The sequence below is a fragment of the Lagopus leucura genome, unplaced genomic scaffold, assembly GCF_019238085.1.
Source record: "Lagopus leucura isolate 7727_CA_CO unplaced genomic scaffold, USGS_WTPT01 Super-Scaffold_73, whole genome shotgun sequence".
Taxonomy (NCBI): domain Eukaryota; kingdom Metazoa; phylum Chordata; class Aves; order Galliformes; family Phasianidae; genus Lagopus; species Lagopus leucura.
The window spans coordinates 68,822,107-68,846,079 of NW_024962252.1; the positions used below are offsets into that span (position 1 = coordinate 68,822,107).

A 23,973-nucleotide genomic window follows, 5' to 3' on the forward strand; every position below is an offset into this window, starting at 1 on the left:
GGGGATGCGGGGCCGGGCCCGCGGGGTCGCGCCCGCGGCCCCGGGAAGTTGTGGGGAGGGCCGGGGCCGGCGGCTCGGGGCGCGTCCCGGGCGGGGAGGCGGCGGCGCGGGCGCGGCCCGGGGCGGGGAGCGCGGAGCGGCGGTTCCGCGGAGCCGAGCGGCGCTGGGTCGGCGAGCCGGGGCTCGGCGCGCTGTCGACGGGCGGAGCAGCCCTCCAAGTTGAGGCAGAAGTGTCGATGTGCCGCGAGCGCGGCGGAGCCCCATATGTTGAGGGTTTTCTTTTTCTTTTTTTTTTTTTTTTCTTCCCCCCGTTCGAAAGTTTGACAAAAAAAAAAAAAAAAAAAAAAAAAAGAAAGAAAAAAAAGAGACTTTGAAGTATTTTGTTTATACTAACAGAAGAGAAAAGTTCTCCTAAGAAAAAGCTGGTGGCAGGAGTGTAGAGGAGTAGCATATGGCATTAAAAGGAGCACAGCTGGAGGTAGCATTTCCATCTGAACATGATGTCAGAGCAGCTGACAGCCTGCCATCCCTCAGCCTTTTATTCTAACACACAGACAGGGAGTTAGTGTGTGCAGATCTGTGTGTGGAGAAGGTATCTCATTCCTCTCTAACATCATCTCCACTTTGCATCTGTCTCTCCCAGTCTGCTTTTTTTCCACCGATCTAACAGACCTGGAGCCAGCGAGACTCAGAGGAAAGGACTTAATCAGGTTTATGTGTACTAAAGGTAGGAGTAGCAATAGATTAGATACAGCATCTTTCTGTTTTGGTGTGTTGTTTATTGAATTTCAGGAAAAATCACATTACTTTTCTAACCAAGTTTGGAGGTAATATATGAAATTGAGTATTAAGCAGATAAGTGGACTTGGTCAAAAAGGCTGGGGCTGCAGTTTGAGAGCATCGGTTTGATGCACATGGATAGAATTAACTTTAATGCGTATCGTGAGAAGAAAATTTCTGGTTTTAGGATGTGAGGAGAGTAACTTCGTTCTCAATTTCTGAGACCAAAACTGAAATGCATTCGGCGGCGAGCTAACGGGAGTTCTGCTTTATGCTTTTGTGCTGCATCTTTAGGTTGACTTGATGGGGATTTTTGGTGAAATAGACACGAGCATGCTTTTAAAAAGAACCTTCTGGCTGAACCGTGTTTGTTGTGAAGGCTCTCACTGCGCTTGGTGGTTAAATAGCCAGCAGCCCGGAACTGTGGGAGCATACAGCTGGAGTGCTTCTGAAAGATAGAAATCACTTGTGTGTTTAGAAACTTTTGTACCTGGGAGAATAGCCTGACTGGTTTCCTCTTTTCTTTCTCGCCTGTAGCATTTGCAATCTTTTATTCTGGCATAACAATAATTATTTGAAGGAGTTTTTGTATTTGCGACTAATTTAGAACTTGTAGATTTGAGCTGCCTGAATTGGCCAGACAGCTGTAATCGCACTCCTCTATTCTTAATCTCTTTATCTGGGCAGCAGCTGCCATATGGCCACAGTCAGCTGGATCAGATGTTTATAAGCTTCCTTCTTCGTCCCTCTCTGTCCTTTCAGCCTCCTAATTTGATCACAGCTACCTTGTGAGCTGCCCTCCAATCTTTATTTTTAGCCCTCTTAAGGATTAGGATTGATGTTGGCTGTGGGGCACTTAAAGTGATTGTATTGTAAATCTTCGTGCTTTACTCTAGCGGTGGTATTTCACAGAATATAGCCAGGGTTGTGCTGTAAGTTTCAGCACACCTCGCTTTGCCGGGGATGGGCATTTTTCAGCAGTAGATATTGCCAGCCCAGAGAGCCACGGTGTGTTTGGATGGTTTGGAAGAGCATTGCCAGCAATCACAGAAGAATAGGTTGAGACAGGGTTTCAGGAGATTTTACTTTCTGTTTGAATTCTGACTTCTCTACTTCTCTGAAGTTTGGTTTGTTGCTTTTTGTGGGCTTTTTTTGCTGTTTTTTTTTTGTTTGTTTGTTTTTGTGGGTTTTTTTTGTATCATCAGAGAGGGTGAATAGAAAAAGACTTGGGTAAGCACAGCACTCAAGATACTCCTTTTAAATGTGCACACGTTCATGTTGAATGGCTTTTTTTTTTTTTTTTTTAAAGTTTGGTACTGCAAACTCAGTGTGGTGTGGGAGGGGAGGGAAATTTCTGTCCTTTTGCACAGGGGAAGCAGTGCTCAATGGCATTTTAACTGATAGTTTTCTTTTCCTTTTGCAAATTCTACACCTTAGCAAAAAAGCATTTTGTTTTTTCTTGTACAGTGTGGAGAAGGTTCCAAACCTGAAACTGTACCTACCAGGAAGAGAATGCAGTGCAGGCCAGGTTTCTGAAAAAGCTTGATTTTCCTATCAATAAAAATTCTTTACCCCTGTCAGTTCTCACTCTTTATGAATGCTAGACCTTCAGGTTTGGGCAGTTAACATTTCTTCATACACAAAACTCTCCTGTTATTACAGTTTAGCTTTAAAAAGAATGTTGATCACCTGATATTTTTTTTTTTTTTTCACTCTGTGATCTCTCAAACTTAGCATTTAAAAAAAAAAAAATTTTTTTTTTTTTTTTTTTTTTTTTTTTGTCTGTCCTGCTAAGGACACAATCTGGAGGAAGTTCCCTGAGAAAGGAAAAAAATAACTGCTGAGCAAATTTTATGAACAGAGGTGGTACTTAAAAAAAAAAAAAAAAGAAAAGAAAAGAAAGTATACAAATAGTAGCTAAGTGCTTCTTAGAATGGCTTATTTAGGAGTGAGGGGAAAGCAGAACTTCAGTGGTTGACTGGGGAAAGAGAGGCCATTGTGCGTGCGCGTTAAATAATCCTCGCGTAGTGGTGGTGTCAGAATTCTGGCAGTAGGAACGCTGGGCTTTCAGAGTGGAATAACTTGGGTTCCTAAGTTCTGTTGTTCCGAGCCGCGTGTAATTTTGAAACATCTTATTACTTTCTAGGTTATGAAGACAGCATGGAGTTTCCTGACCACAGTAGACATTTGCTACAGTGTCTGAGTGAGCAGAGACATCAGGGTTTTCTTTGTGATTGCACTGTTCTGGTAGGAGATGCCCAGTTCCGAGCGCACAGAGCTGTACTGGCTTCATGCAGCATGTATTTCCACCTCTTTTACAAGGACCAGCTGGACAAAAGAGACATTGTTCATCTGAACAGCGACATTGTTACAGCCCCAGCTTTCGCTCTCCTGCTTGAATTCATGTACGAAGGAAAACTCCAGTTCAAAGACTTGCCCATTGAAGACGTGCTAGCAGCTGCCAGTTATCTCCACATGTATGACATTGTCAAAGTCTGCAAAAAGAAGCTGAAAGAGAAAGCAACCACGGAGGCAGACAGTACAAAAAAGGAGGAAGACGCCTCAAGTTGCTCAGACAAAGTGGAAAGTCTCTCCGACGGCAGCAGCCACATGCCAGGAGACTTGCCCAGCGATGAAGACGAAGGAGAAGATGAAAAATTGAACATCCTGCCTAGCAAAAGAGACTTGGCGGCCGAGCCTGGGAACATGTGGATGAGATTGCCCTCAGACTCAGCAGGCATTCCCCAGACTGGCGGAGAGGCAGAGACACACGCAACAGCAGCTGGAAAAACAGTAGCCAGCCCCTGCAGTTCAACAGAGTCTTTGTCCCAGAGGTCTGTGACCTCCATGAGGGATTCAGCAGATGTTGACTGCGTGCTGGACCTGTCTGTCAAGTCCAGCCTTTCAGGAGTTGAAAATTTGAACAGTTCTTATTTCTCTTCGCAGGACATGCTTAGAAGCAGCCTGGTTCAGGTGAAGGTGGAGAAAGAGGCTTCCTGTGATGAGAGTGATGTTGGCACTAATGACTATGATATGGAACATAGCACTGTGAAAGAAAGTGTGAGCACTAATAACAGGGTACCGTACGAGCCGGCCCATCTGGCTCCTATGAGGGAAGATTCGGTCTTGAGGGAGCTAGATAGAGAGGACAAGGCAAGTGATGATGAAATGATAACTCCAGAGAACGAGCGAGTCCAGGTGGAAGGAAACATGGACAGCAGCTTGCTCCCTTACGTGTCAAACATACTCAGCCCCGCTGGCCAAATTTTTATGTGTCCTCTGTGCAACAAAGTCTTTCCCAGTCCCCACATTCTGCAGATCCATTTAAGCACGCACTTTCGAGAGCAGGACGGGATCCGCAGCAAGCCTGCTACCGATGTCAATGTCCCCACCTGCTCGCTGTGTGGTAAGACTTTTTCTTGCATGTACACCTTGAAACGTCATGAGAGGACTCATTCAGGTGAAAAGCCCTACACTTGCACCCAGTGTGGGAAGAGCTTCCAGTACTCCCACAACCTGAGCCGCCACGCAGTGGTTCACACGCGGGAGAAGCCACACGCTTGTAAGTGGTGTGAGCGCAGGTTCACGCAGTCCGGAGACCTTTACAGACACATTCGGAAGTTTCACTGTGAGTTGGTGAACTCATTGTCTGTCAAAAGCGAAGCACTGAGCTTACCTACTGTCAGAGACTGGACCTTAGAAGATAGCTCACAAGAACTTTGGAAATGAAATTTTTATATATATAAATAATATATATATAAATCTATATAGTTGTGGTACAGTCTAAAAGCAATCTTGTTTCCTTGAACTGAAAGTTTGGCTATTAGCTTGTTTTTGCACTTTAAGGCAGCATGAATATTTCACTAATTTAGCACTCTGATAAAACGGAACTTTAGAGGTAACATGGTGGTGAAGTAATAAGCATCGGAGAGTATTTTTTCCCCTTTTTTTGGACTAGAAGCCAGCGGATACTTTAATTTTAAAGAATCTCCAATTTGAAAATGTTGACATGGCTTTGTTCTCCCCAAAACGCTGCGTTATTTTGAGCTCTAGATAATTTTCCTTTCAAAATCTGAATGTAGAAATCCTTTCCCAATTTTATCAGTTCCTTTACTTTTTTTTTCTAATTGCATGAATCCTTTCTAGCTGTTGGAAACCTGAATGCTTTTAGACCCAAATGGAAAATTTCTGAAATGCTGGATTATCTATTTTTAAACAAGTGGTTGACTTAAAACTTATTATGGCAACTTCTGGATTTCTGACAGTTCCCACTGGAAAAAAAAAATATAATAAAACAAAAAACAGCAACAACAACAAAAAACCACAAAACAAAAACCCTGAGAGTACACTGGGATCACTGGGACTCTGTCTTATATGAAGGTTTGCTTGGGATGAAAAAGGATATTGCAGCTTCAGCAGTGATGAACTGTGTGTTTAAAAAATGTGAATTACTGTTATTGTATACTGTAATTGATTACATGGGCCGGGGGGAGGTATCAAAGAACTTGGCAGGTTGTGTTGATGCTCTTAGTTGAGTCTTGAAAAGTAAATATTAACGCTACAGAAATGCATGAGTTTCAGTATATTTTTGTCTTTGTTTGCATTGTATAACTTTAATGAGTGAGTTTAAAATTATTTAATTTCCTTAGGAAAAAGCACCGTTGAAAATGCCGGTGTTATGAAGAACGTAAATGCACTGTTTTTATTTTATATAATTTAAATTTTCCTTCCCACTGTCTTTCAGTTGAGAAAAACTTAAGCTACGAGTTGACAATTTAGCTACGTAACAAGGAAAATATGAATGTTTACAAACAGGCTTAAAGATTTGCATGTGCAGTGTGCATTCATTAAAAGAAAACCTTCTAATTGCACAAACCCCACGCCAGCTCCAACTTTAGGTGCATACATTTACCCAGATGAGCATTTTTAGGATTCCTGCTGTACACATCCACAATAGGTCATTCTTTTTCCCCCCTTGAAAAGGGTCTGTGGACTGAAAAAGCCCCGGGCTGAAAGGACTGGAAAGCCCTGATTGACGGGGGAGGGGGGGGGGGCCGGGGGAGGGTAGAGGGCTCTGTGTATCCAAGCAGCAGAGACTGCAGCCTGACGTGTGGTTTTAATGACCAACACGCAGGTCAAAAGCATTTTGCACAGTGTTTGTTTTCCTGTCTTGCACTTACAAATAAGGTCTATGGGAGTAGCATGGAAAACGTTTGCTGTTTTTCCTTTTTTTTTTCTGCTTTTGTTTAAAATTTGATCGCCTTAACTACTGTAAACATAGCCTATTTTTGTGCTTAAGATACTGAATGGAAAACTCCATTGTGTATTGCTGGACTGTTTTGGAAATATTTGGTCAAATGTGTGTTAATTTGGCTGTAATGGCATTTAAAACAAAACAAAAAAAAAGCTGTGAAAATGGCCTTGGAGCGTTATCTTTAGTTACTTGAATAGTTTCTAGGTTTAAAAATACATTCTTTTATTAATTTAGAGAAGACAATCAGTGTCTGAGGAAAAAAAAAAATGGACTTTCTCTTGGATTTTTTTGTGGTCCTTGTGAGTGATTGCTTTTTTCCTTTTATTAGTTTCACATTCTTCTTTTGTTCTAAAACTTAGACTGACATCTAGCTTTGACAATCATAGTATGTTTTATTTTCCTGAGGGGGGAATAACTTATAATGCTGTTTAGTTTTGTACTATTGGTGTGTTGGTGAATTTTTAAACTGTGTGCTAACTGCAATAAATTATATGAACTGAGAAATCAATTCCCTTGTCTTTTTTTTTTTCTTTTTTTTTTTTTTTTTTCTTTTCCCTCTTTTACGTGATAGTTACGGAGTATTTTTTACAATGTGTAACTTTATTACTTTTGCACAGACTTCTGTTGCTAACTGTTCGGAATATGTTTTCGGTATGCTTTTTGAGCACTTTGATGCTAACGTCCGTTATTTACATCTCTCTTAACGTTTCGACAAATTAAATGCTTGTGTTTTGAAAGCATTTCTGTTGTCTGTAGCTCTCTATCATTCTGTAGAGGGATTAATCTTTTTTCCCCCAAAGACATCTGCAGAAGCGATCTATTCAGTTCCAGAAATTTTGATTCCACGCAGATCTCTCTAAAGACCCAAAATTCCTTTTCTGGGCTTAGTTTCACCCCAAGCAGATCTCTTGGGCTCTCTCTTTTGTATTCCGTTTCTGTCAGAACAGTAGAGCAGAAGGAAACAACTTAATCTGAAGTATACAGCTCGGGTAGGGACTGGCAGTCTATGCTACAGAGCAAGTAACGGTCCAAATGTCCAAAATACCAGCAATCCATCACAACTGTCTGGGCTACAAAGGAAAATGAGAATAATCCTACAGCTGTTTGTGGATTTCTCTTACAGGCTAAACCTTTCTTCTGAAAAAAAGAAGTAAAGCGCAGTGAAACCTTTGAAAAAGATATTTTAGAGGTTTGTTGCAGGATATGCCCAGAATTCTTTATCGAAACGTTCCCTCCTAGGGATGAAACCAGCCCTGCAGAGCCCAATGGGAGTATAAAAGTAGAGCTAAATTATAAGTCTGGAACAGAGACAGCGGGGCAAATATGAAGGAAAAAATCAGGATTTTAACGTTTCATTAGATTTGTCATCTGCCTAGCTACAACTTTAGTTGACCAAATGAATCTTGTCGCTTAATGCTATGCTGCATTTCTTCCTACATTTGTGATAGTTCATACCTAGCCAATATGATTTTTTTCACTGTTTTGATCCTCATAACCATTTCAAATATCATTTGCTCTTTTTTTCCACCCTCTCTTTTCTAATAAAGTGAGTTATTTTGGAAACACTTTCTTTTGTAAATGTGAGAATGTGAGTATCCTTAGTCATGTAGGTTTCTCATTTTCTACCAGTAAGCCTTTGCTGCAGCCCAGTCTTTCATACAACAGAGTATTATGTGTAGTTAAGGCAGTTTAAAGTATCATCAAGACTGAAAAAGGCTAATATTGCAGTTCTGAAATGCGTACAGTTGATGAGCTTTAGATGTGGCTCTAGGCAGATTTGCCATTTGTTCTCGAACAAGAAGATTTTTAAGATCTGTAGATTCACAAATAAGGCTAGACTTAGAAAGAGCCCTGTTTGGGGGGTAACAGAAAACATAACAGCCACTAATGACAAGATCATTCAAAATAGGCTTTGTATGTTCAGATTTTATCTAGTTGGTATATACATGTGCGGCACACGCTTGCTTGTGGCTATCAGCGTGTTTCTGCAATGAAAAGATGAAACATACTTCTGTATGCTGCTTCTTTCCATCAGCTTTAATGTACTGACATATCCAAATAGCTGTAACCTTTTTTTTCCTTTTTCTTGTGATATACTCCCCAGATAATGAAGCATGAGAGAATGGTTCTATTGGCTCGGGAGTGTGTGGTAACAAAACCCGTACTGTTTGTACTGCCATTGGGGCATAAGGCAAATTGTGAAGATGGAGGCTGTGCTGCAAACCTCAGAGGTTCAAAAGATCTCCTCTGACCACTGCCCCTCGTTGCTTTAGTGCTGGGCGTGGGTCTACCCTAAGGCTCTCAGGGAATTTACGATTCAGTTGTTTTTTTAAGCTCTTCGCATGATCGTCCAAAATTCTCTCATTGTGCGTGATTTCTCTAAACTGAAACTTGGGGATCAATGCTATAGAGAATTTTAAAGCAGGCGTATTATTCCATCTACTCAATAAGAACTTTGCACATTTTAGGTGAAATTTAAAAAGAACTCAGAGTTTTAGAAAAAACTTTCTAGTCAAAGAACAGAAGGGATCTTCACTGCTTCTCCTGCTCTAGGACCAAATGATTCCATACGTATTTCTGCTGAGCGGGAGTTAAAGCTGCACACCTCTTCAGAATTTGAATTTCCCCATTTGAATCCTAAGCAAAATTGTAAAATCAATTTGGGAACCAGCGCGTTCCCTTTCCCTCCTGCAGCACACCGAACCTTCTACTGCCTGCCCACTTCTGCCTTCTGCTTTGCTGGAGTGGAGAAGCGATACCGTGATTTGCCGGCAGTGCAGCTCCTCTTTGTTTTATCTAATTAAAAAAGGCTTCTACAACAGTCAAATATTCTAACTTTTTAATGAACTCTTTAGACGTCACAATACGTTTTCCCAAAATCATCAGTAAAATCAGCTCCCCTTTTTATGGTGGATGATACCGCGGCGATTTGCAGCCGAGGAGAACTTGCAAGGGGAGAACATTTCTGCACACTGCCTCCTCTCCTCCTGAAGCAGTGTAAATTTGTTCAGAGCTAAAGTGAACTACATTTTGAGGCTGCACAAATACACTAACGCTGGAAAGCAGATCCAAAGGTATTTTCATGTCGTTCTATGTCGCAGTGCTCTCAAACGTATAAACTATTGATGCTGTTTGTCCACCTGATTTTGGAACAGAAATATTCCCAAGGAGTATTGTCTTTTATTATAGAAATCTAAAAAAGGCATTAAGATTTATCTTTTTTTTTTTTTTTTTTTTTTTTACTGGGATCGTGAATGTGGATTATAACAAGTGCCCACTGTTTCTAAAAGAAGGAAGAAGTGAAAAAGAAGCGTTCTGGGCTCTTTCAAAATATTCTTGTTCAAGCTGTTTTGTTTAATTCTTGATGTGCTTTAGTCAGGTTTAATTGTGTCGTTAAATATCATGAACTTGGTAATACAAATTGTTTTCTATTTGATATAAGAGGAGTTATTTCTTAGTTGTATCTGTAAAGATGCCTTTGGGTAGAAAGTGCAAATGTTATCTGTTGCCAGCAAATTGAAAACCTCTTAGGAAGATGAACACTGCTTACTAAACCTGGAGCCAGGAGCTCATTGTGGTGTGATAAAACTCAGCTAAACCTGGTAACAGGTCGTACCAATGGCAGGTTACACTCCGTTCAGGAATACTGTCCACTTTATTATAGGAAGATAAAAAAAAAAAAAAAAAGGCAGTGTTGCTTTTAGATGTTTGCCAATCCAGGTGTTCTCCAAGCAACAACCCAAAGTGTACCCAAGTGCAGGCTAAGCAGTCCAGCTGCCCACAGCGCAAGGCACAGGTGAAGCAAAGGTGGGGCAGGCTCAGCTGTGACAGTGGTTGCAGCTGCTGCAGTGGTTTCAAGTGATAGAAGTGTTTTCAGAAAAATATGTATTTGAAATACACTACTAGGAATGTTTCTCTTGCGTTGGAATTGCTTGGTTTAATTGATTTATTGTTATTTTATTGTATTGTATTTTATTTGGTCTCACAGAACTTGATTCTGTTGTGTGCTTAAAATCTTAAGGTTCATTTTGGTTTCATCTAATTCTGTTGCTTCACTTGCTTTTCCTAGTAAAACAACCACTCTTCTGAAGCAACACATTCTTTGTGCAGAATTCAGGGAATGACCATTCCCGACCAGCCCTTGCCTTTACCCATTTGCAGCAGGAGGCCAAGAGTGCTTGCGCCGAGAAATCCTCTGCCTCGATGGAACAGGACCTGCCTCTCGTACCACTTCGATGGTGCTGGGCCACCTATGCTTTCACCTACTTCGATTTCTGAGGTTTTGCTGCCTGCCTGCAGCAAGCCTTGGCTTGGGGCTATAGGATAGAGCACGTGCAGCCTAGCCTTGGAGCTGAAATTTTACGTTGATTTGGGATTGTTGAGGCTGCAGGAAATAAGTGATTAATTGCAAGATGGGTTGTTTTTTAGGAAATTTTAACTTAGAGCAGTCTGATATTTCTTAAGTTTTAAAAAGCAGATTGTTATAAATGTGTGTGTGTGAGGATGCACTTTAAAATAACTCACCAATTTTTATTTGGGTGTGCACTGACATCACGTTCTCAGTTAGTGCTTGAAGATCTTTGGGACACACGTTTCACACCCATACACAGTAGCCGGTGCAGAGCTGTGCTGTGCAACCCATCAATTGCCGTTCTTTGGTTATCAGCCACAGCCTGAGCACCAGAAAGGATTTCAGGTGCAGTACGGAGCACACCAGCTCTGGCTGCACACTACAACCCGGTGCACAAAGCTGGCTCTAAGTTGGTAAAATATTTAGAGAGCAAATTACATGTGCACTGTGACTTAGAAAGGATTTAGCTGGGAACGCAGTATGTTGCTGCCTCAGTGCTGTAATGGATATATTAACAGGCTTCACTGTTTCACTACAGTTATATGGTGAGTTATCTGCTGTATCAGGATGTAAAGCTCGAGATGGATTTAAATACTTCTTTCACAACCTTCCCAAAATACATTTTGGTTAAATGATACTTACAGCTATTAAGAAAATAAAAACCACTCTCAATGCTACGTTTTAGGCTTTTGTCAAATTGACTTCAATTTTAGCAGTAAATCTACTTTTTATAAACTTTTGGATGTAAGCCCAATATACATTTTACAATTTTAAAAATGTACTTTATCTATAAATAAAGCCCCTGAAACTGATAGAGGTTTATCGTACAAAACATGATTTATTTTCAACTGCATTTGCTGTGTATTCACGCTTACTGAGGATTCATGTTGAGATAATTTTGGAATTTCATACTGAGACAAAATACCGTTAAAATCTTAATGAAACATATCCTGTTTCCATAGGCTATTGCTACCGGGTCTTCATTATCTGTAGAATATTCTCTCTCTTTTCAAGTAGCTCAACTGGCACTGTGCATCCAAAATCTGATTTCTATTCATAGTTTTCAGGTGCATACGTGACAGCTTGAAACTACTGCAAATACTCAACATCTCGTCCTTTTAAAGTGGCTGAATGCTCTAAAGAAGGGTCTACCTCTTACCGAGATGAGGCTGACTGATCCTGAGTTCTTTGGGAGCCAGAATCGGCACATCCTTGTGTAACCTGTGGGGACACCACGGGATGTAGCTTGGAGTGCCAGGCTCCTGCTGCTGCCAGTCTGGGACCTCTGTGGGGGAAAGTGCAGTTTGCCCAGCTCTGCGGGACGAGCGTTAACCCCCAGAATGTATTTATTTTTCCTAAAGATTGAGAAAGACTCACAGAGAAAAAACTTCAAAAATAGCAAGGGCAAAAAATGGCACAAAGCTGAACTTCGCTTACCAAATTTGGTATGCATAGCTTACATTTGCATCAAGAAACCCATGTGTTTTAGCATCTCTGCAAGGAGACCTTTCAAAGCCCATAATCAGTAGTTAAAAATGAGAGTAAACCAAGAGAACTTTTTTAACCGGAGCGCTAATTTTATCATGCTCTTTTATTCTCCCTAATATATAATACGAGGTTCGCAGCCTGGAGGAAAGCTGGGCTTCCTGCACAGTGGTAAAACCACAGAAGAGCCTCATCCACTTTCCATCCTGGCTGCATTGCTGGGCTGATGGTGCAGGCCATCTGAATGTGCTGGCTGGCAGGCATGCACTGTTTGGCTGATAGGAACCTGGAGGTGAGAATCCTGCAGCAAGGAGCGTTGCCCTCACACAGCAACAGAAGGTATGTGGGCACACTCCTACTGGGGTGACTTGCAGTGACTGAAGGGCTGCTGCTGGGAGGACGTTGGCTAATGTGGGGTGATGCGAATGGGGAATTGCAATATCCACACTCACGCTTGCTCGGCACACAACAGAACTGACAGATCTGCAAGCCACATAAGTACTTGATGATATAAGCTGATTTAAAATGTTAGCCATGGTTAGCCCTGAGCTAACCATGTGGGATGGTCCAGGGCTGGATATCTGGGTGCTGCACTGCAAACACTGTTTAAAAAACGCAGTGAATTTACGTGTCTAATCTTTCAACCTTTCTTCGTGGAGCAGGAGCCCGCGTATGAATGTTCAGAAGTGGGCCCTACCTGACGTGAACTGCCTGTGAGTCACTACCAAGACACCTAGTTGATGACTAGCACTCTTCCTAATGTTAGTCTTCTATTTTAGGTTGATGCTCTTCACATCCAGGGCTCCCCCACATGAAAATGCTACCATTTAATGCATTTTCTTTTTTACAAGAGTCTTTGATGGTTCCTACAAACATTCATGGATAAACCAGATTGCTTAGTTTCAAAACTGCCTGTATTATCAAGAAAATCTTTCTTTTGGAAATACTCAGCCCCTTTGAGTAGTTTTTGCGACTTCCCAAACCAGGCAGAAATATCTCATGCAGGAGTCTGGAACAGAAAAAATGATTTACAAAGACACCACCTTAGCATGCTTTGCTAAAATTTAATATCAGTGCTCACCTTTTGAATCAATTGTTATCTCTTTTATTTAGAATGAGGAGGAGGAGTCTGTGCTTGGGACTGAAATGTGGTGAGAAAAGAGGGAACATCTGTAAATAATGTCTTTTTCTTTTAGGAGAAGGATAAGCACATTGTTAAAAGAATGAAGGAAATTACAGAAAAATGAGGTTTAAGGGAAAGCACATGTTGAAAGACAGAGCACATTAATCAGGATATAGGAATGGGAGGTATAAAGCCCCTTTTCTACACCACTTTGATTCTCGTGAAGGACAAAAAGCATTATGAGTTTTTTCTTTCTTTGCTTGCTCTGAGGAAGGAAGCAATATACCACTGGAAGTTGTGGTCCCCACTTCTGCTCCAGTTGTGGAAGATGAAGCACTTTTAATTCATCTCAAAGGCTTTTTTCTCCCTCTTTTTTATTTATTTATTTATTTATTTTTGAACAAAGGAAGGACAGAGCTGCTCCTCGTGGTTTTACAGATGAGAGGAGCCCAGTTGTGAAGCCTTTTCACCAGGTCAGAGTGAAACTCTGCATGCAGAGCAGGAGGATGTGGGGCCTGCAGTAGCAGTGCTGATAGGGACATGGCATGTTCAGAGCTGCTGAAGTCACTGGAGAAAGATGAAAAAAAATGGAAGTGAAAGCCATGTTTATCCTGGGAATGGATGCAGGGTTTGATATTTCTGAGTGTTTTCACCACATCTTCTGTGCTACCTCTTTAGACCCTTTGTGCACCATGTTTGATGCCTGATGTTACACTTGGCTCTGCGCCTCTCTGCTGTCAGCAGGTTTCCGTTGGTTGTAGACTTTGGGAGGTATTTGTGAGTGAAAGAAAATAATTTTAAAGCCCTCTGTATAGCATTGGAGGCACATGCTTGGATGAAAGTCCAACCATGGGAGCTAGGCAGAAATGGCGCTAATTGTGAATGTGTTCATTCCATCAGAAATTTTCCCCAGATATCAGGAATCTCATGGAGGAGCTCCTTTTTGTGTCCACATCATTGAATTGTAAAAAGGTGAGAGGCTTCGCAACTCCAGCCTCTCCCACCGCTTCCCAGCTCATCCCCATTTTCCCCAGGAGCCATTTTGTGCCCTCTGCAGGCTGTGGCACTGTGTGGGGCAGGGCCACCAGCAGGTCTGGCACTTGCCACACCTCTCAACATTGCTCCCTCAGGGTGCTGCCCAAGCAGCAAAGCCTGGGTACCTGCTGCCATGGGGAGGTGGGAAAATACCGTCCTCTCCAGCTCCTGTGGGTTTTAACCTGCGCTCCGGTCTTAGACGGGAATACAAATCTTTTCTTCTTTTATTTTATTAGGCGCCTTCTAATACTTCTGGAATCTCACCCATGATGGTCTGTGAACAATTCTGGGCTCCAGCCGCCTGTCCTCCTCAGGCCTCAAATGATGCACATTTGTGAGGCGACGAACTCCACAAAAACATCCGAGTGTGATCTATTTTTTCCTTCTCTTTTGTTGCTTAATGGATGACTCAACTTTCTTTTGTGACTGGATAGCTTTAATTTATAGTTTTTAGGAGAGCAATCGTTCTTCTCATTATTTTTGGTTAAATATTCTTATTTGTTGATTATTTAATAGTTTGTTTGGATAAAGACGTAAAAAAAAAAACCAAAAAAAAAAAAAAAAAAACCAGCTTGGTGCCATAGACCGAGTCCAAAAGAAATTAACTGCTCTGCTGCACATATTGGAGCAGGGAGTTTGCGGAGAATGCAGCTCTGCTAATGGACTGGCAAACTTATAAAGGCTGTAAGGATTCCATAGAACCACGCTCTGCCTAATTTTATTAATTAACCCTCATTGCTTTGTACAAAGGTTGTCCTGGCTATGGAATAAATGAGTGAAAGGGCTGGTCAGTGGGCATTAAGCATAATTTTACGCTTAGCGTTGCAGAGGACTGGGGGCTCAAAGGGCTTGGGTTGTTTTATTTTATTTTATTTTTCCTTGCACACATCTTTGCCGTTCTGATGCTGACTGACATGGAAATGCAGCAAGGAGTCGCGCCCTACCCCACAGGCCGTGGCCGGGGCACGAATAGAAGAAGTCGGTGGCGGAGGCAGAAGAAGGGGCCGCAGCACCCAGCTCCTCATCACCGCATCCAGGCGAGTGGGCAGCCCTGAGGGGTGGCTGTATCTAAATGCTGCCGAGCTGAGAGACGGCGCGAAGTATTTCCATGAAATAAAGGTCTCTCCATTTAAGCTTTTTGAATGACTCATTAAGTATTAAAGCTGATTTTTGCTCTGCGTTAATTTTCTAGTATTCACACTCTATACTTTCTTTTACATTATATATGGATTATATGTCAACCAAAAAGGGACAGTAGTTGAGAGAGAAATGACTATTTTTTTTTAAATCTGTATGATTCATGGGACAAAGTTCTGTGATGCATCACACCATCCAGTCTCTGTCTGGACCGATGCACGGTTTTTTGTATATTTTTTTCTGCCTTTTTTTTTTTTTTTTTTCCCTAAAACATTACTTCTTGGCAAACTAGATATGCAAATGCCAGAATACACTAAAACCACATTTAATTGGACCCACTTGCCAACTTCTTGAACACAGCTTGGATTATTTCACTGGAGGCTGCTTCTGTTAAAAGATGGGGGAGGAGGAAGTGGCATATTGACAAGGCTTCAGATAATTTTTTTTCCACTAGAAGTACAATTATGCTATGAGCCAAGTTTGGAAGTATTTTACTATGTTTAATAATTATTATTATTAAAGGATATTGTAAACATATGCATTTAAGTGGAATGTAATGGGAATACAATCATGTCACTAATTTAGCTTTGGATTAATTTATGAAGCGTGGTTTTTTTGTAGGGTAACTGTCTTCTTCAGTCCCTGGAACCCGCACAGCACTGCAAAATGCTGGTTTAGAGAGGATGTGCATCCTGACTGCAAGCTAAACGTGATGATTAAAAATATTCATTCTTTCAGAAGATCTGTGAAATTTCCATCTCTGACTAGCAATCAATTAAATATAAACCACATAATGGGATTAAAGTCGCAAGGTTTGCAGAGTTCCCAGAAATTTCAAGCGTATATAACGGGTGCACGCCTTATACTTCAGGATTGCAGAAGGAAATAGGGAACCCCTAGAAATTACAGCCATAACCAAACTGATGCTACAAAAAGGTAGCTGGGGGGGCTCAAATCTCTCTCCCAAGCCCCATTCTGCACTCATTACATCTGCTGACAGCCACCAGCAAGCAAGCACTTGTGGGCTGCGGGCAGGGTCCAGGGTCGCTCAGGGCCATGGGGCTGTAGGTGCTATGCCCTGCTTTTCTTGGGCCCAGTTGGACCAGCATCTTGCTGGTTTTGGCCCCAGTGGCTGTGGAGCTGCTGGATGGCCATGGGCAGGAGGTGCAGGTCAGGCAGGAACACCAGCCAGCACCATCATGGGAGGCCCAGGCCTGGCCAGACCCAGCACCAGGCATAGGGAAGGGGTGCACCTCTGAAATAGCGACAATGCAGTCAGGGCAGAGGCATCATGTGAGGTAATGAGCGTATTTCTAAGGTGCTTATACAGCCTGAAAAGCTGTGGCCAGGCTCGGTGTTCTTTTCCTCTTGCCATCCTCCTAAAGCAAGTTTCAAAATAAGGGAGTTTTCTTTGAGCTGTGTCTGAGGAGATAACAATTTCTTTGTCATTAGAAACATCACTTGCTCTCCTTGAGCACATAAACAGTTTACATGGTGTGGTTTTAAAATGTGCTCGTCTGCAAACCTTCACAGCAATCTGAATTGTGAACATTTCGGCGCTTGGATGTAAAATCTGGGATCTCGATTTAGCCTTCTGTAAATGCAAGGATGAAGGGCAAAGCACAGATCTGGGCATGAATTTTTAAATTAAGGGTATTCAGTTTCACAGTTTTAGGATGGCACCTATATGCAGTCGACAACCAAGATGTCTGAGCAGCTCACAGTCTGGAGTTTATTCTTAAATAGTCTGTGAGGCCTGGATTGCCTATTGTCCCTCGTGCATCAGGTTCTCGAATGCATTGGCCTCACTCTGTACTAGCAAAGCTTTTCAGTGCGAATGTGTCAATAGAAAGCATTAAAACAGAGCTTCAATTACTGTAATTTATAGTGATAAAGACCTCTATTTTGGATTTAGATTATTATGCTGCAGGAACAGGTTTTTAAGGTGTTGCAGGAAATGTCATCTCCCACCAAAATAGGCTGTGGGCCGGTGTGGCAGCTGGGCAGTGTGGCCATACTGAGATCCAGAGCCAAAGGGCCCCAGGGACCCCAGCAAGCCTGGCAGGAGGCTGGTGCCAGAAAAGAAGTGTTGGCATTGGCCCTCATGCTGTCACGTGGGGTTCAAGGTACTGAACCATCCCTTTTGCACTCCCTGCATGGGTTAAAAGCAGCAGAGAGATTACACGCAGCCAGAGCTTTGTGTTACAGCCCAGTTATCTGCTCCCAGAAAAGATATCCAAAACTCTTGATACCACAGAAATCACTTACTGGAACAAAAAGATTGATCTAAGCCAGAGACTGGGGTGAATACTGGACAGTAAAAGTTACCACAATTTATTTCAGTTAATAAGAAATGCTTTTTTTCCTAAAGGGCAAATGTGTTTTGAAGATGGGGCTGGAGGATGGCTATCTGAGAAAGGTGTAAAGCCTCAGCATGGGTGTGGAGTGAGAGCAAGTAGGAAATATGTGTGCTGGTACACAAAATGTGGAACAGTCAACAGGTAGAGACTCTTACAGGGATGAAATTAGGATGTTTTACAACAAAGCTTCAAGAAAGGCAGGCATGATAGCTGGTAGAGTGGTGTGTAGGAAGACTTCTGGGTTTGGATCAATTTGCTGGGACACCACTGTGGATGTGGGGACACATGGAACTGCCTCATACCAGAAAGGGGACAGAAGAGCAGCCAAGGTGCCAGGTTAGCAACAGAGATAGAGTTGGGAGATGTGAAATCTTTGAGGGAGTCACACAGTGGAAAACTCTTGGCCTCAAGACAATGGGTCTCACACAGCCTTTGCAGCTCCAGCCACTAGAGCCAACTGTGTTTGCTCTGCTTTGTCTGCATATGTGTAGTGATGAAATGCATAATTTAGGTGCAGAAATAGCTGTTTCTCAGCTGGAGGTGAGACACATGAGATGTTTCTTTGGCTCAAGTGTACTGACTGCAGAAAACCTTATGGGAAAGACATGCACTCCCTGTCACCAGGGCGACCTGCTATCCCCACAAGCCTCCACGACAGGACTGAGGTGGCAGGTCTCCTCCCTGCACTGAAGCTCAGTGGAATGGAGGTTGGACTCTTGGACCTGCACCTTCTTTGCAGCCTTGTTCATTTGTTAGATTACTTCAGCCAGCTGAGTCACAGAGGCAGATGTGTCACCATAAGATCACAGCTCACTTGAAAGGCTAAGGCTGGCAGGGACCTCTGGAGGACATCTAGTCAAAACCTCTGCTCAAGCAGGGCCACCTAGAGCAAGCTGCCCAGCACCAGAGTTCCTCTGGTGTCAAATGTTTGGTAAGCTAGATGCCATTTTGCTTGGCCAGTTTTCTAAAACATCTGTGTTCTCTAATGGGACCTGCAATGATCCATTACCGCCTGCACCAAGCACCAGCAGGTGTAACAGCAACGGGGAAGCCCCATATCTCGTCCGGCCTCATGAGCAGGTTCTTCTAGCACCACAATGTTCTTGCTTTGCACTGCAGGAGCACAGGATTGGAAGGGCTAAAGTGGTTTCTAAAACATCTCAAGGCACAACAGCTCAGGGATGTGAAGTTGGTATTTGGGAGTGGGCAGCAGCCAGGTTGCCTGTTTTAAAATGAGCTATGATAGGGGGTAATCACAAGATGTTTCCACATTGCAAACAAGGCAAGAAAATGTTTATTTGCCTTATAAAGGCCTGAATAAAGTTACTGCTCTCAATAAACTAAAGTTTTTATAAAACAAACATGAATGCTTGAGCTTAAATCTGCCAGGAAAGTGATACTAACAACATCCTGACTAAGAGAGGTGGTCAGATAACATTTGATAAGTCAAAATCTGAGCCAGATTTTAAAAAATGCAGGCAGATTTCAAAGGCTGGGTCATTATAGAACGTGAGATTTCTGTGAATCAGCATGTTACATGGTCTGATGTATCGAGACTCAAACAAATGTTAGACATATGGAAAGACCTCTATATAATGAGAGATGTGAAAAACAGGATGAGTGTTTAATTTAGAAATAGGATAAGGAAGAGGGGCACATCGGAGGTATATAAGGCAGTGAGCAGCACAGCAGAGATAAAAGCGTGTGCTCCCATTCCTTGTGCATGAGACTGTAATTTTTATTTACTTATACATGATCAGCAAAAGAAAATGTTCTTCAAGCGTGGGTTATATACCACTGGAACATTGTGGCACCACATTCCAGTCCTTTGAAGAGTGTAAAAAGGTTACAGAAAAAAAAACCCTATAGGTATTTATGTGAATAATGAGCTGTAAATCACACTTCAGGAAGCAAGCCAACCAAAGGCTGGAAAGAAATGTCCCCCGTGCGCCATATGTTTCCCAGACTGCCCCATCCAGAATCCTTGTACCTTGCTCTCACGTACCTGTGGCAAGAGCAGCAGTTGAAACTGGTTATTGACCTGCACTGTGGTCCTGAAAATTATTTACATTTTTTTTTTGTAGCAACTACATCCCAGATGTCCTTCTGCACTTGGTCAGTGTTCAAAGGGAACCATACAACTCCCCGCCCAGCTCCCACCACACAGAGCATGATACAGGTGAACCCCAGCAACCAGGTGCAGCCAGCTGCTGGAGCACCCCACCTGCCTCATAAGTTGTGAGAGACTGCAAGAGCCTGTACTGAGCTCAAGCTGACATTTCCACTGGTGGCCACAAACGCCCATTTGCTCTGGTGACCAGTCCAGTCATAGTATGGTGGCATTGGTTGCAGAGCTGGGCAGGTAGGGTGGGTCTCACCCACCTTAGACTCTAAGCCATGCTGCTGCAATTCCTGGCACTCTTCACAAGGCTGGTGAAGACTAATACTCTCGACGTGACATGCGGACATGCAGCCCTGCCTCCTCATTGCTGAGAAGGAGCTGTGGCAGCAACCAGGCTCTATGAGGACAGTTTTCTTCGAGAAAACTCAATGTAGCAAGAAATGCGCATGCCCATACCAAATGGCAGCAAACTTATGATATAGCCCCTGCATATAACCTATATTCTAATTAATACTCTGCATCATCTAATCAACAGAAATCTTCTGGCACATGCGGTCTGGTTTGCAAACTATTCAGCGGAGAGGCTTTTTGAGCCTCTCCACAGATCAGGGTAATTAAGCAAAGCTGCTGGAGGGGCTTCCCTCTGCCGACTCTTCAGCGCTGGGAAGGGGAACAGTGCTTGAAAAAAGTGGCAACCTCTGGCAACCTCCCCCAGCCCTGGAAGGCTCTCTGGAACAGAAAGGGGAAAAATCCTCTCCTTTGCTGCTGCTGTGGAGCTGGTCTCTCTCCCGCTGTCTCCCTGCCAGCGCTGAAAGCCCATCCTGCTTCCTCGCGCTAAGCGCACCGTCCGGCCGGCAGCAGATGCATCGCGGCAGCGGGACCGTGCAACTCCAGAGCCTCTCCAGCAGCCCCTCCAGTAGGAGAGCACAGCTCTCTGCACAATATGCTGTGGGGGAGGAGGAAGGAAGGACTTTGGCCCTGCTTGCTTGTGCTAATTGATGGCTTCTGTTACAGCTATTCACACTTTCAGAAAATGGTAACAAGGATACAGATTTAGAAGCAGAGAAGAAAAACCCAGCAGCCTCACCAGCACAGCGGGAGAAAGCAAAACTGCGTGCAGAGCGCTCCACAGAGGTGCAGGGAGCAGGAGGAAGGACCCAGCTACAAGCCTCGAGCTCTACAGAAGCACAGAAATCCCAAAGTGAGTCCTTTGGCTGTGGGCGTGCAGCTCCTGCCCACCTGGCCCAGCCATGCTGCAGGCCTGGCCTCCACCGCACCGCAGAGGTTCTATCTCTGGCCTCAGTGCTCTCTGTGTGCAGGCACGAATCTGTCTGGGAGAAGAAATTGCAGATATCTGTCTTTGGGGAAAGCTGTGCACTTGCCTCTTCTCTTTGCTCCCAGATATTGTCTTCTCCTGCTGGGAGAGCACTGTACCTTGCTTAGCAGTTTACATGGTGAGTCTCTACTGCAAGCCGGAGGTGTGATCACAACACGCCTGGGTGAAACCCTGCTTGCTTTAATTTAGCTAGCTGAGATATTAATTTCAGAGCAAGAGTCAGCAGTGCACACTTCGGAGCCCTGGCCTGATGGGCTGGCACCGCCTGCAGTGTTCCTGTGTTCTTGGCACCAGGGCATCGCAGCACGGAACAGGAGAGTCAGACTGGGCCTCATGCAACAGGCACCATGGACAAAGCACAGTGCAACCCAAGCATTTCAGTAGTGCTCCTCTCCCACCTGGGCACCCTGCAGGGCCTGGTGTATCCCTGCACCCAGCAGGCTCTTGGCTGCTGAGGCCATCATTGTGCAGCAGGCAGCAGAGCTCTGCCCGCTGCCCTGGCCACAGCAGCTCTTCAGAGGGGCCCTTCACCTCCTGTGTCAGTCCTCTACACCCTTCTCATGATTCACATCTGGGTGCACGCAGCCTCGTGATTTCTTTTGCTGAGAAGGTCGCTCAAGTATGTGTTTAGTAGGAGACCTTTCTATTTCTAACGTACAGGAACCTCATTAAAAGTCAGAAGACCAATGCAAAATAATAAATGAGATGTTTAGTCATAGGTCTCCATCGCATTCACATTATAAACAGCTCAGAAATGATTTCTACTCCTGAGATAAGATTTAATTGTAAATCACAGAAAATGATGTGATATATATTGCCTGGAGCAGGGTGGTAAACAGATTTCTGGGTCTTGAGGGAGAAAATAAAGCAAAGCATGTATCAGAACAGAGGTTGGCCCCGAGCACAACTCAGCCAAACAGCATTTCAGCCCAGGCTGCCTCTGCATTCCAGAGAAGGTCCTCAGCCCTGTGGGGCTCTCTGCTCCTAGGGATATGGAGGGGCACCTTCCTGCTGAGATTTATCGCTATCTGATGCTTTGCTACGAGGTTTTTTTCTGATGAAACTGCTTTTATTCCAACTTAAGCTGTTCCTTAGGCAGCATGAGACCAGATCGCAACTTAAATGGCAAATGTACAGCAGTAACTTTCCTAGCTGCAGAAGGTGATATAGACAAATCTGTTGCTGATACCAGCAAGCACTGAGCCGAGCCCCTGTTTCTCATTTGGAGTGCATTGCTGTGTCTCCTCTGACATGTTTCTTCGTAGCACTGAAAAGAGGCACTTGGAGAAACAGCTTTGCTACTCACGGGAAGCTTTGATTCCAGTGCTGTAGTAGGCAATCGGCAGAAATCAAAGAGAGTACATGCTTTTCCAATGCAGGAAGAGGAATTATCAATTTATTTGAAGCAATGGAAATAGTTTACTTCATTGGCTTACCTGTTAGCCTGCTCCTGGAGGTGGAAATCTACTTAGGGCAAATGCTTAGGCTTTTTGCACCTTTATTTTCTTTGTTTCAACCATCTAGTGAGATCAGAATGCTGGTGGAGTCACCGTTGGTCCTCCAGATGGTGCATTCCCCAACTGTCAGCTACCCTGAGACTTAGCTGCAGGGATGTGGCCATGCTGAGGTAGGGCAGCAGCTCCACAGCCTGCTGCTTTACCAAGCTATTAACCATGGTGAGGAAGAGATGGGTAACTTGGACAGAGATGAGGCAGGTGATAGGGCTGAGGCTGCACCGCCAGAGCTTACCTACATGTGGTGAGACCTACATGTGGTGAGAAGCAGACTGCTCTTGCACCTCTTGGCCCCTGCTTTCAGTGTAATTTGCTATTATTTATGTGCTCCTTTGCATGGTGATTCTCTGTAGGTTCACATATATGATGCATACTGAAATGTTATACCATAGCTGAGGGCAAGATTTAAGTTCGATGTTTTGAGATGTAACGCATCTGTCTTCCAACACGTGGAGAGTCATAACACTGAAGTGGGGTGGCTCTGCCCTGGCCATGTTCACCCAGGTACCCAAGTGAAACAGACCAGCTGCAGCCTCCTCATTACCTCTCTCATGGGCTCACCCGGCTCCAGACAACATTGCAACTTTTTCACTAACTGGAAATACGAATCTTGCTCTATCCATTAGTTACTGTATATGCAGTTTGTATATATAATATTTATATTTTCCCCCCAAAGTTGTGAAATATATAAAATATAATTCCTCTAGCTGAGAGCTCATCATTCCCATGACAAGGTGCAATCAATAAATTATGCACCACTTGCGGTTATTCTGCATGTCAACTCATATTTCCATGTCGCTGTCCTGACTGTTACTGAGTGTTTGTGTTGTTGTACCTTTCCACCTCCTCAGTGTTGATTTAGGAGTTATTATTCTGGGCTCATAGTAAGTGCAAGAAAATCAAGTTCCAAGTGTTTCTGCCAAAAGAAGGAAATGAAATGAGCAAGTCAACAGAAAATTCCACTTGTCAAACACCATTTGCTTACGACTGTGGCTTTGTTAAGGAAACTTGCATTCGGACAAGCTGCACGAAGTCAACAATTTGTCTTTGCATCAGTATAACCCCTGTGCCCAGGGAGGACTCTTGGTCGTGACAGCTGTGGTACTCGAGTGAGCGCACAGCAAAAAACCAAAGCCACTTCTGACACTTACAAATTATGTCTTCTGAATAATGCATGGCGCATCCAGATTGGCTGTGGGAGGGGGGAGGGGGGATGCTTTTTCAATGGACAACCAGACGGGTAAGGATTGTATTCTAAGAAGAGTTTGACATACCAAGAAGGGGGAAAAAAAGAAGCCCAAGTACTCGCACACACTATGAGATTGACTGTCAAATCATTTCACATCTGTACCTAAAGCAAACAGACATAATGCTAACAGCTTGCTGGAGCTCAGAAATGCCACCCACTAATCAGTCCACCTGTGGAATTCTCAGTCCATCTTGCAAGCCGTGTACCCGATTGCCAAGACGCCTGAC

At 43.5% G+C, this 23,973-nt stretch overlaps 1 protein-coding gene across 1 annotated transcript; it reads left to right on the plus strand.

Annotated features, from left to right (window-relative positions):
- The first annotated feature begins 350 nt into the window (after window positions 1-350).
- On the plus strand, window positions 351-6,542 carry ZBTB18 (zinc finger and BTB domain containing 18). The gene is made up of 2 exons (XM_042894505.1): window positions 351-727; window positions 2,927-6,542. The coding sequence occupies exons 1-2, from the start codon at window positions 715-717 to the stop codon at window positions 4,507-4,509; spliced, it is 1,596 nt and encodes a 531-aa protein (XP_042750439.1). The 5' UTR covers window positions 351-714; the 3' UTR covers window positions 4,510-6,542.
- The last annotated feature ends 17,431 nt before the right edge of the window (window positions 6,543-23,973 follow it).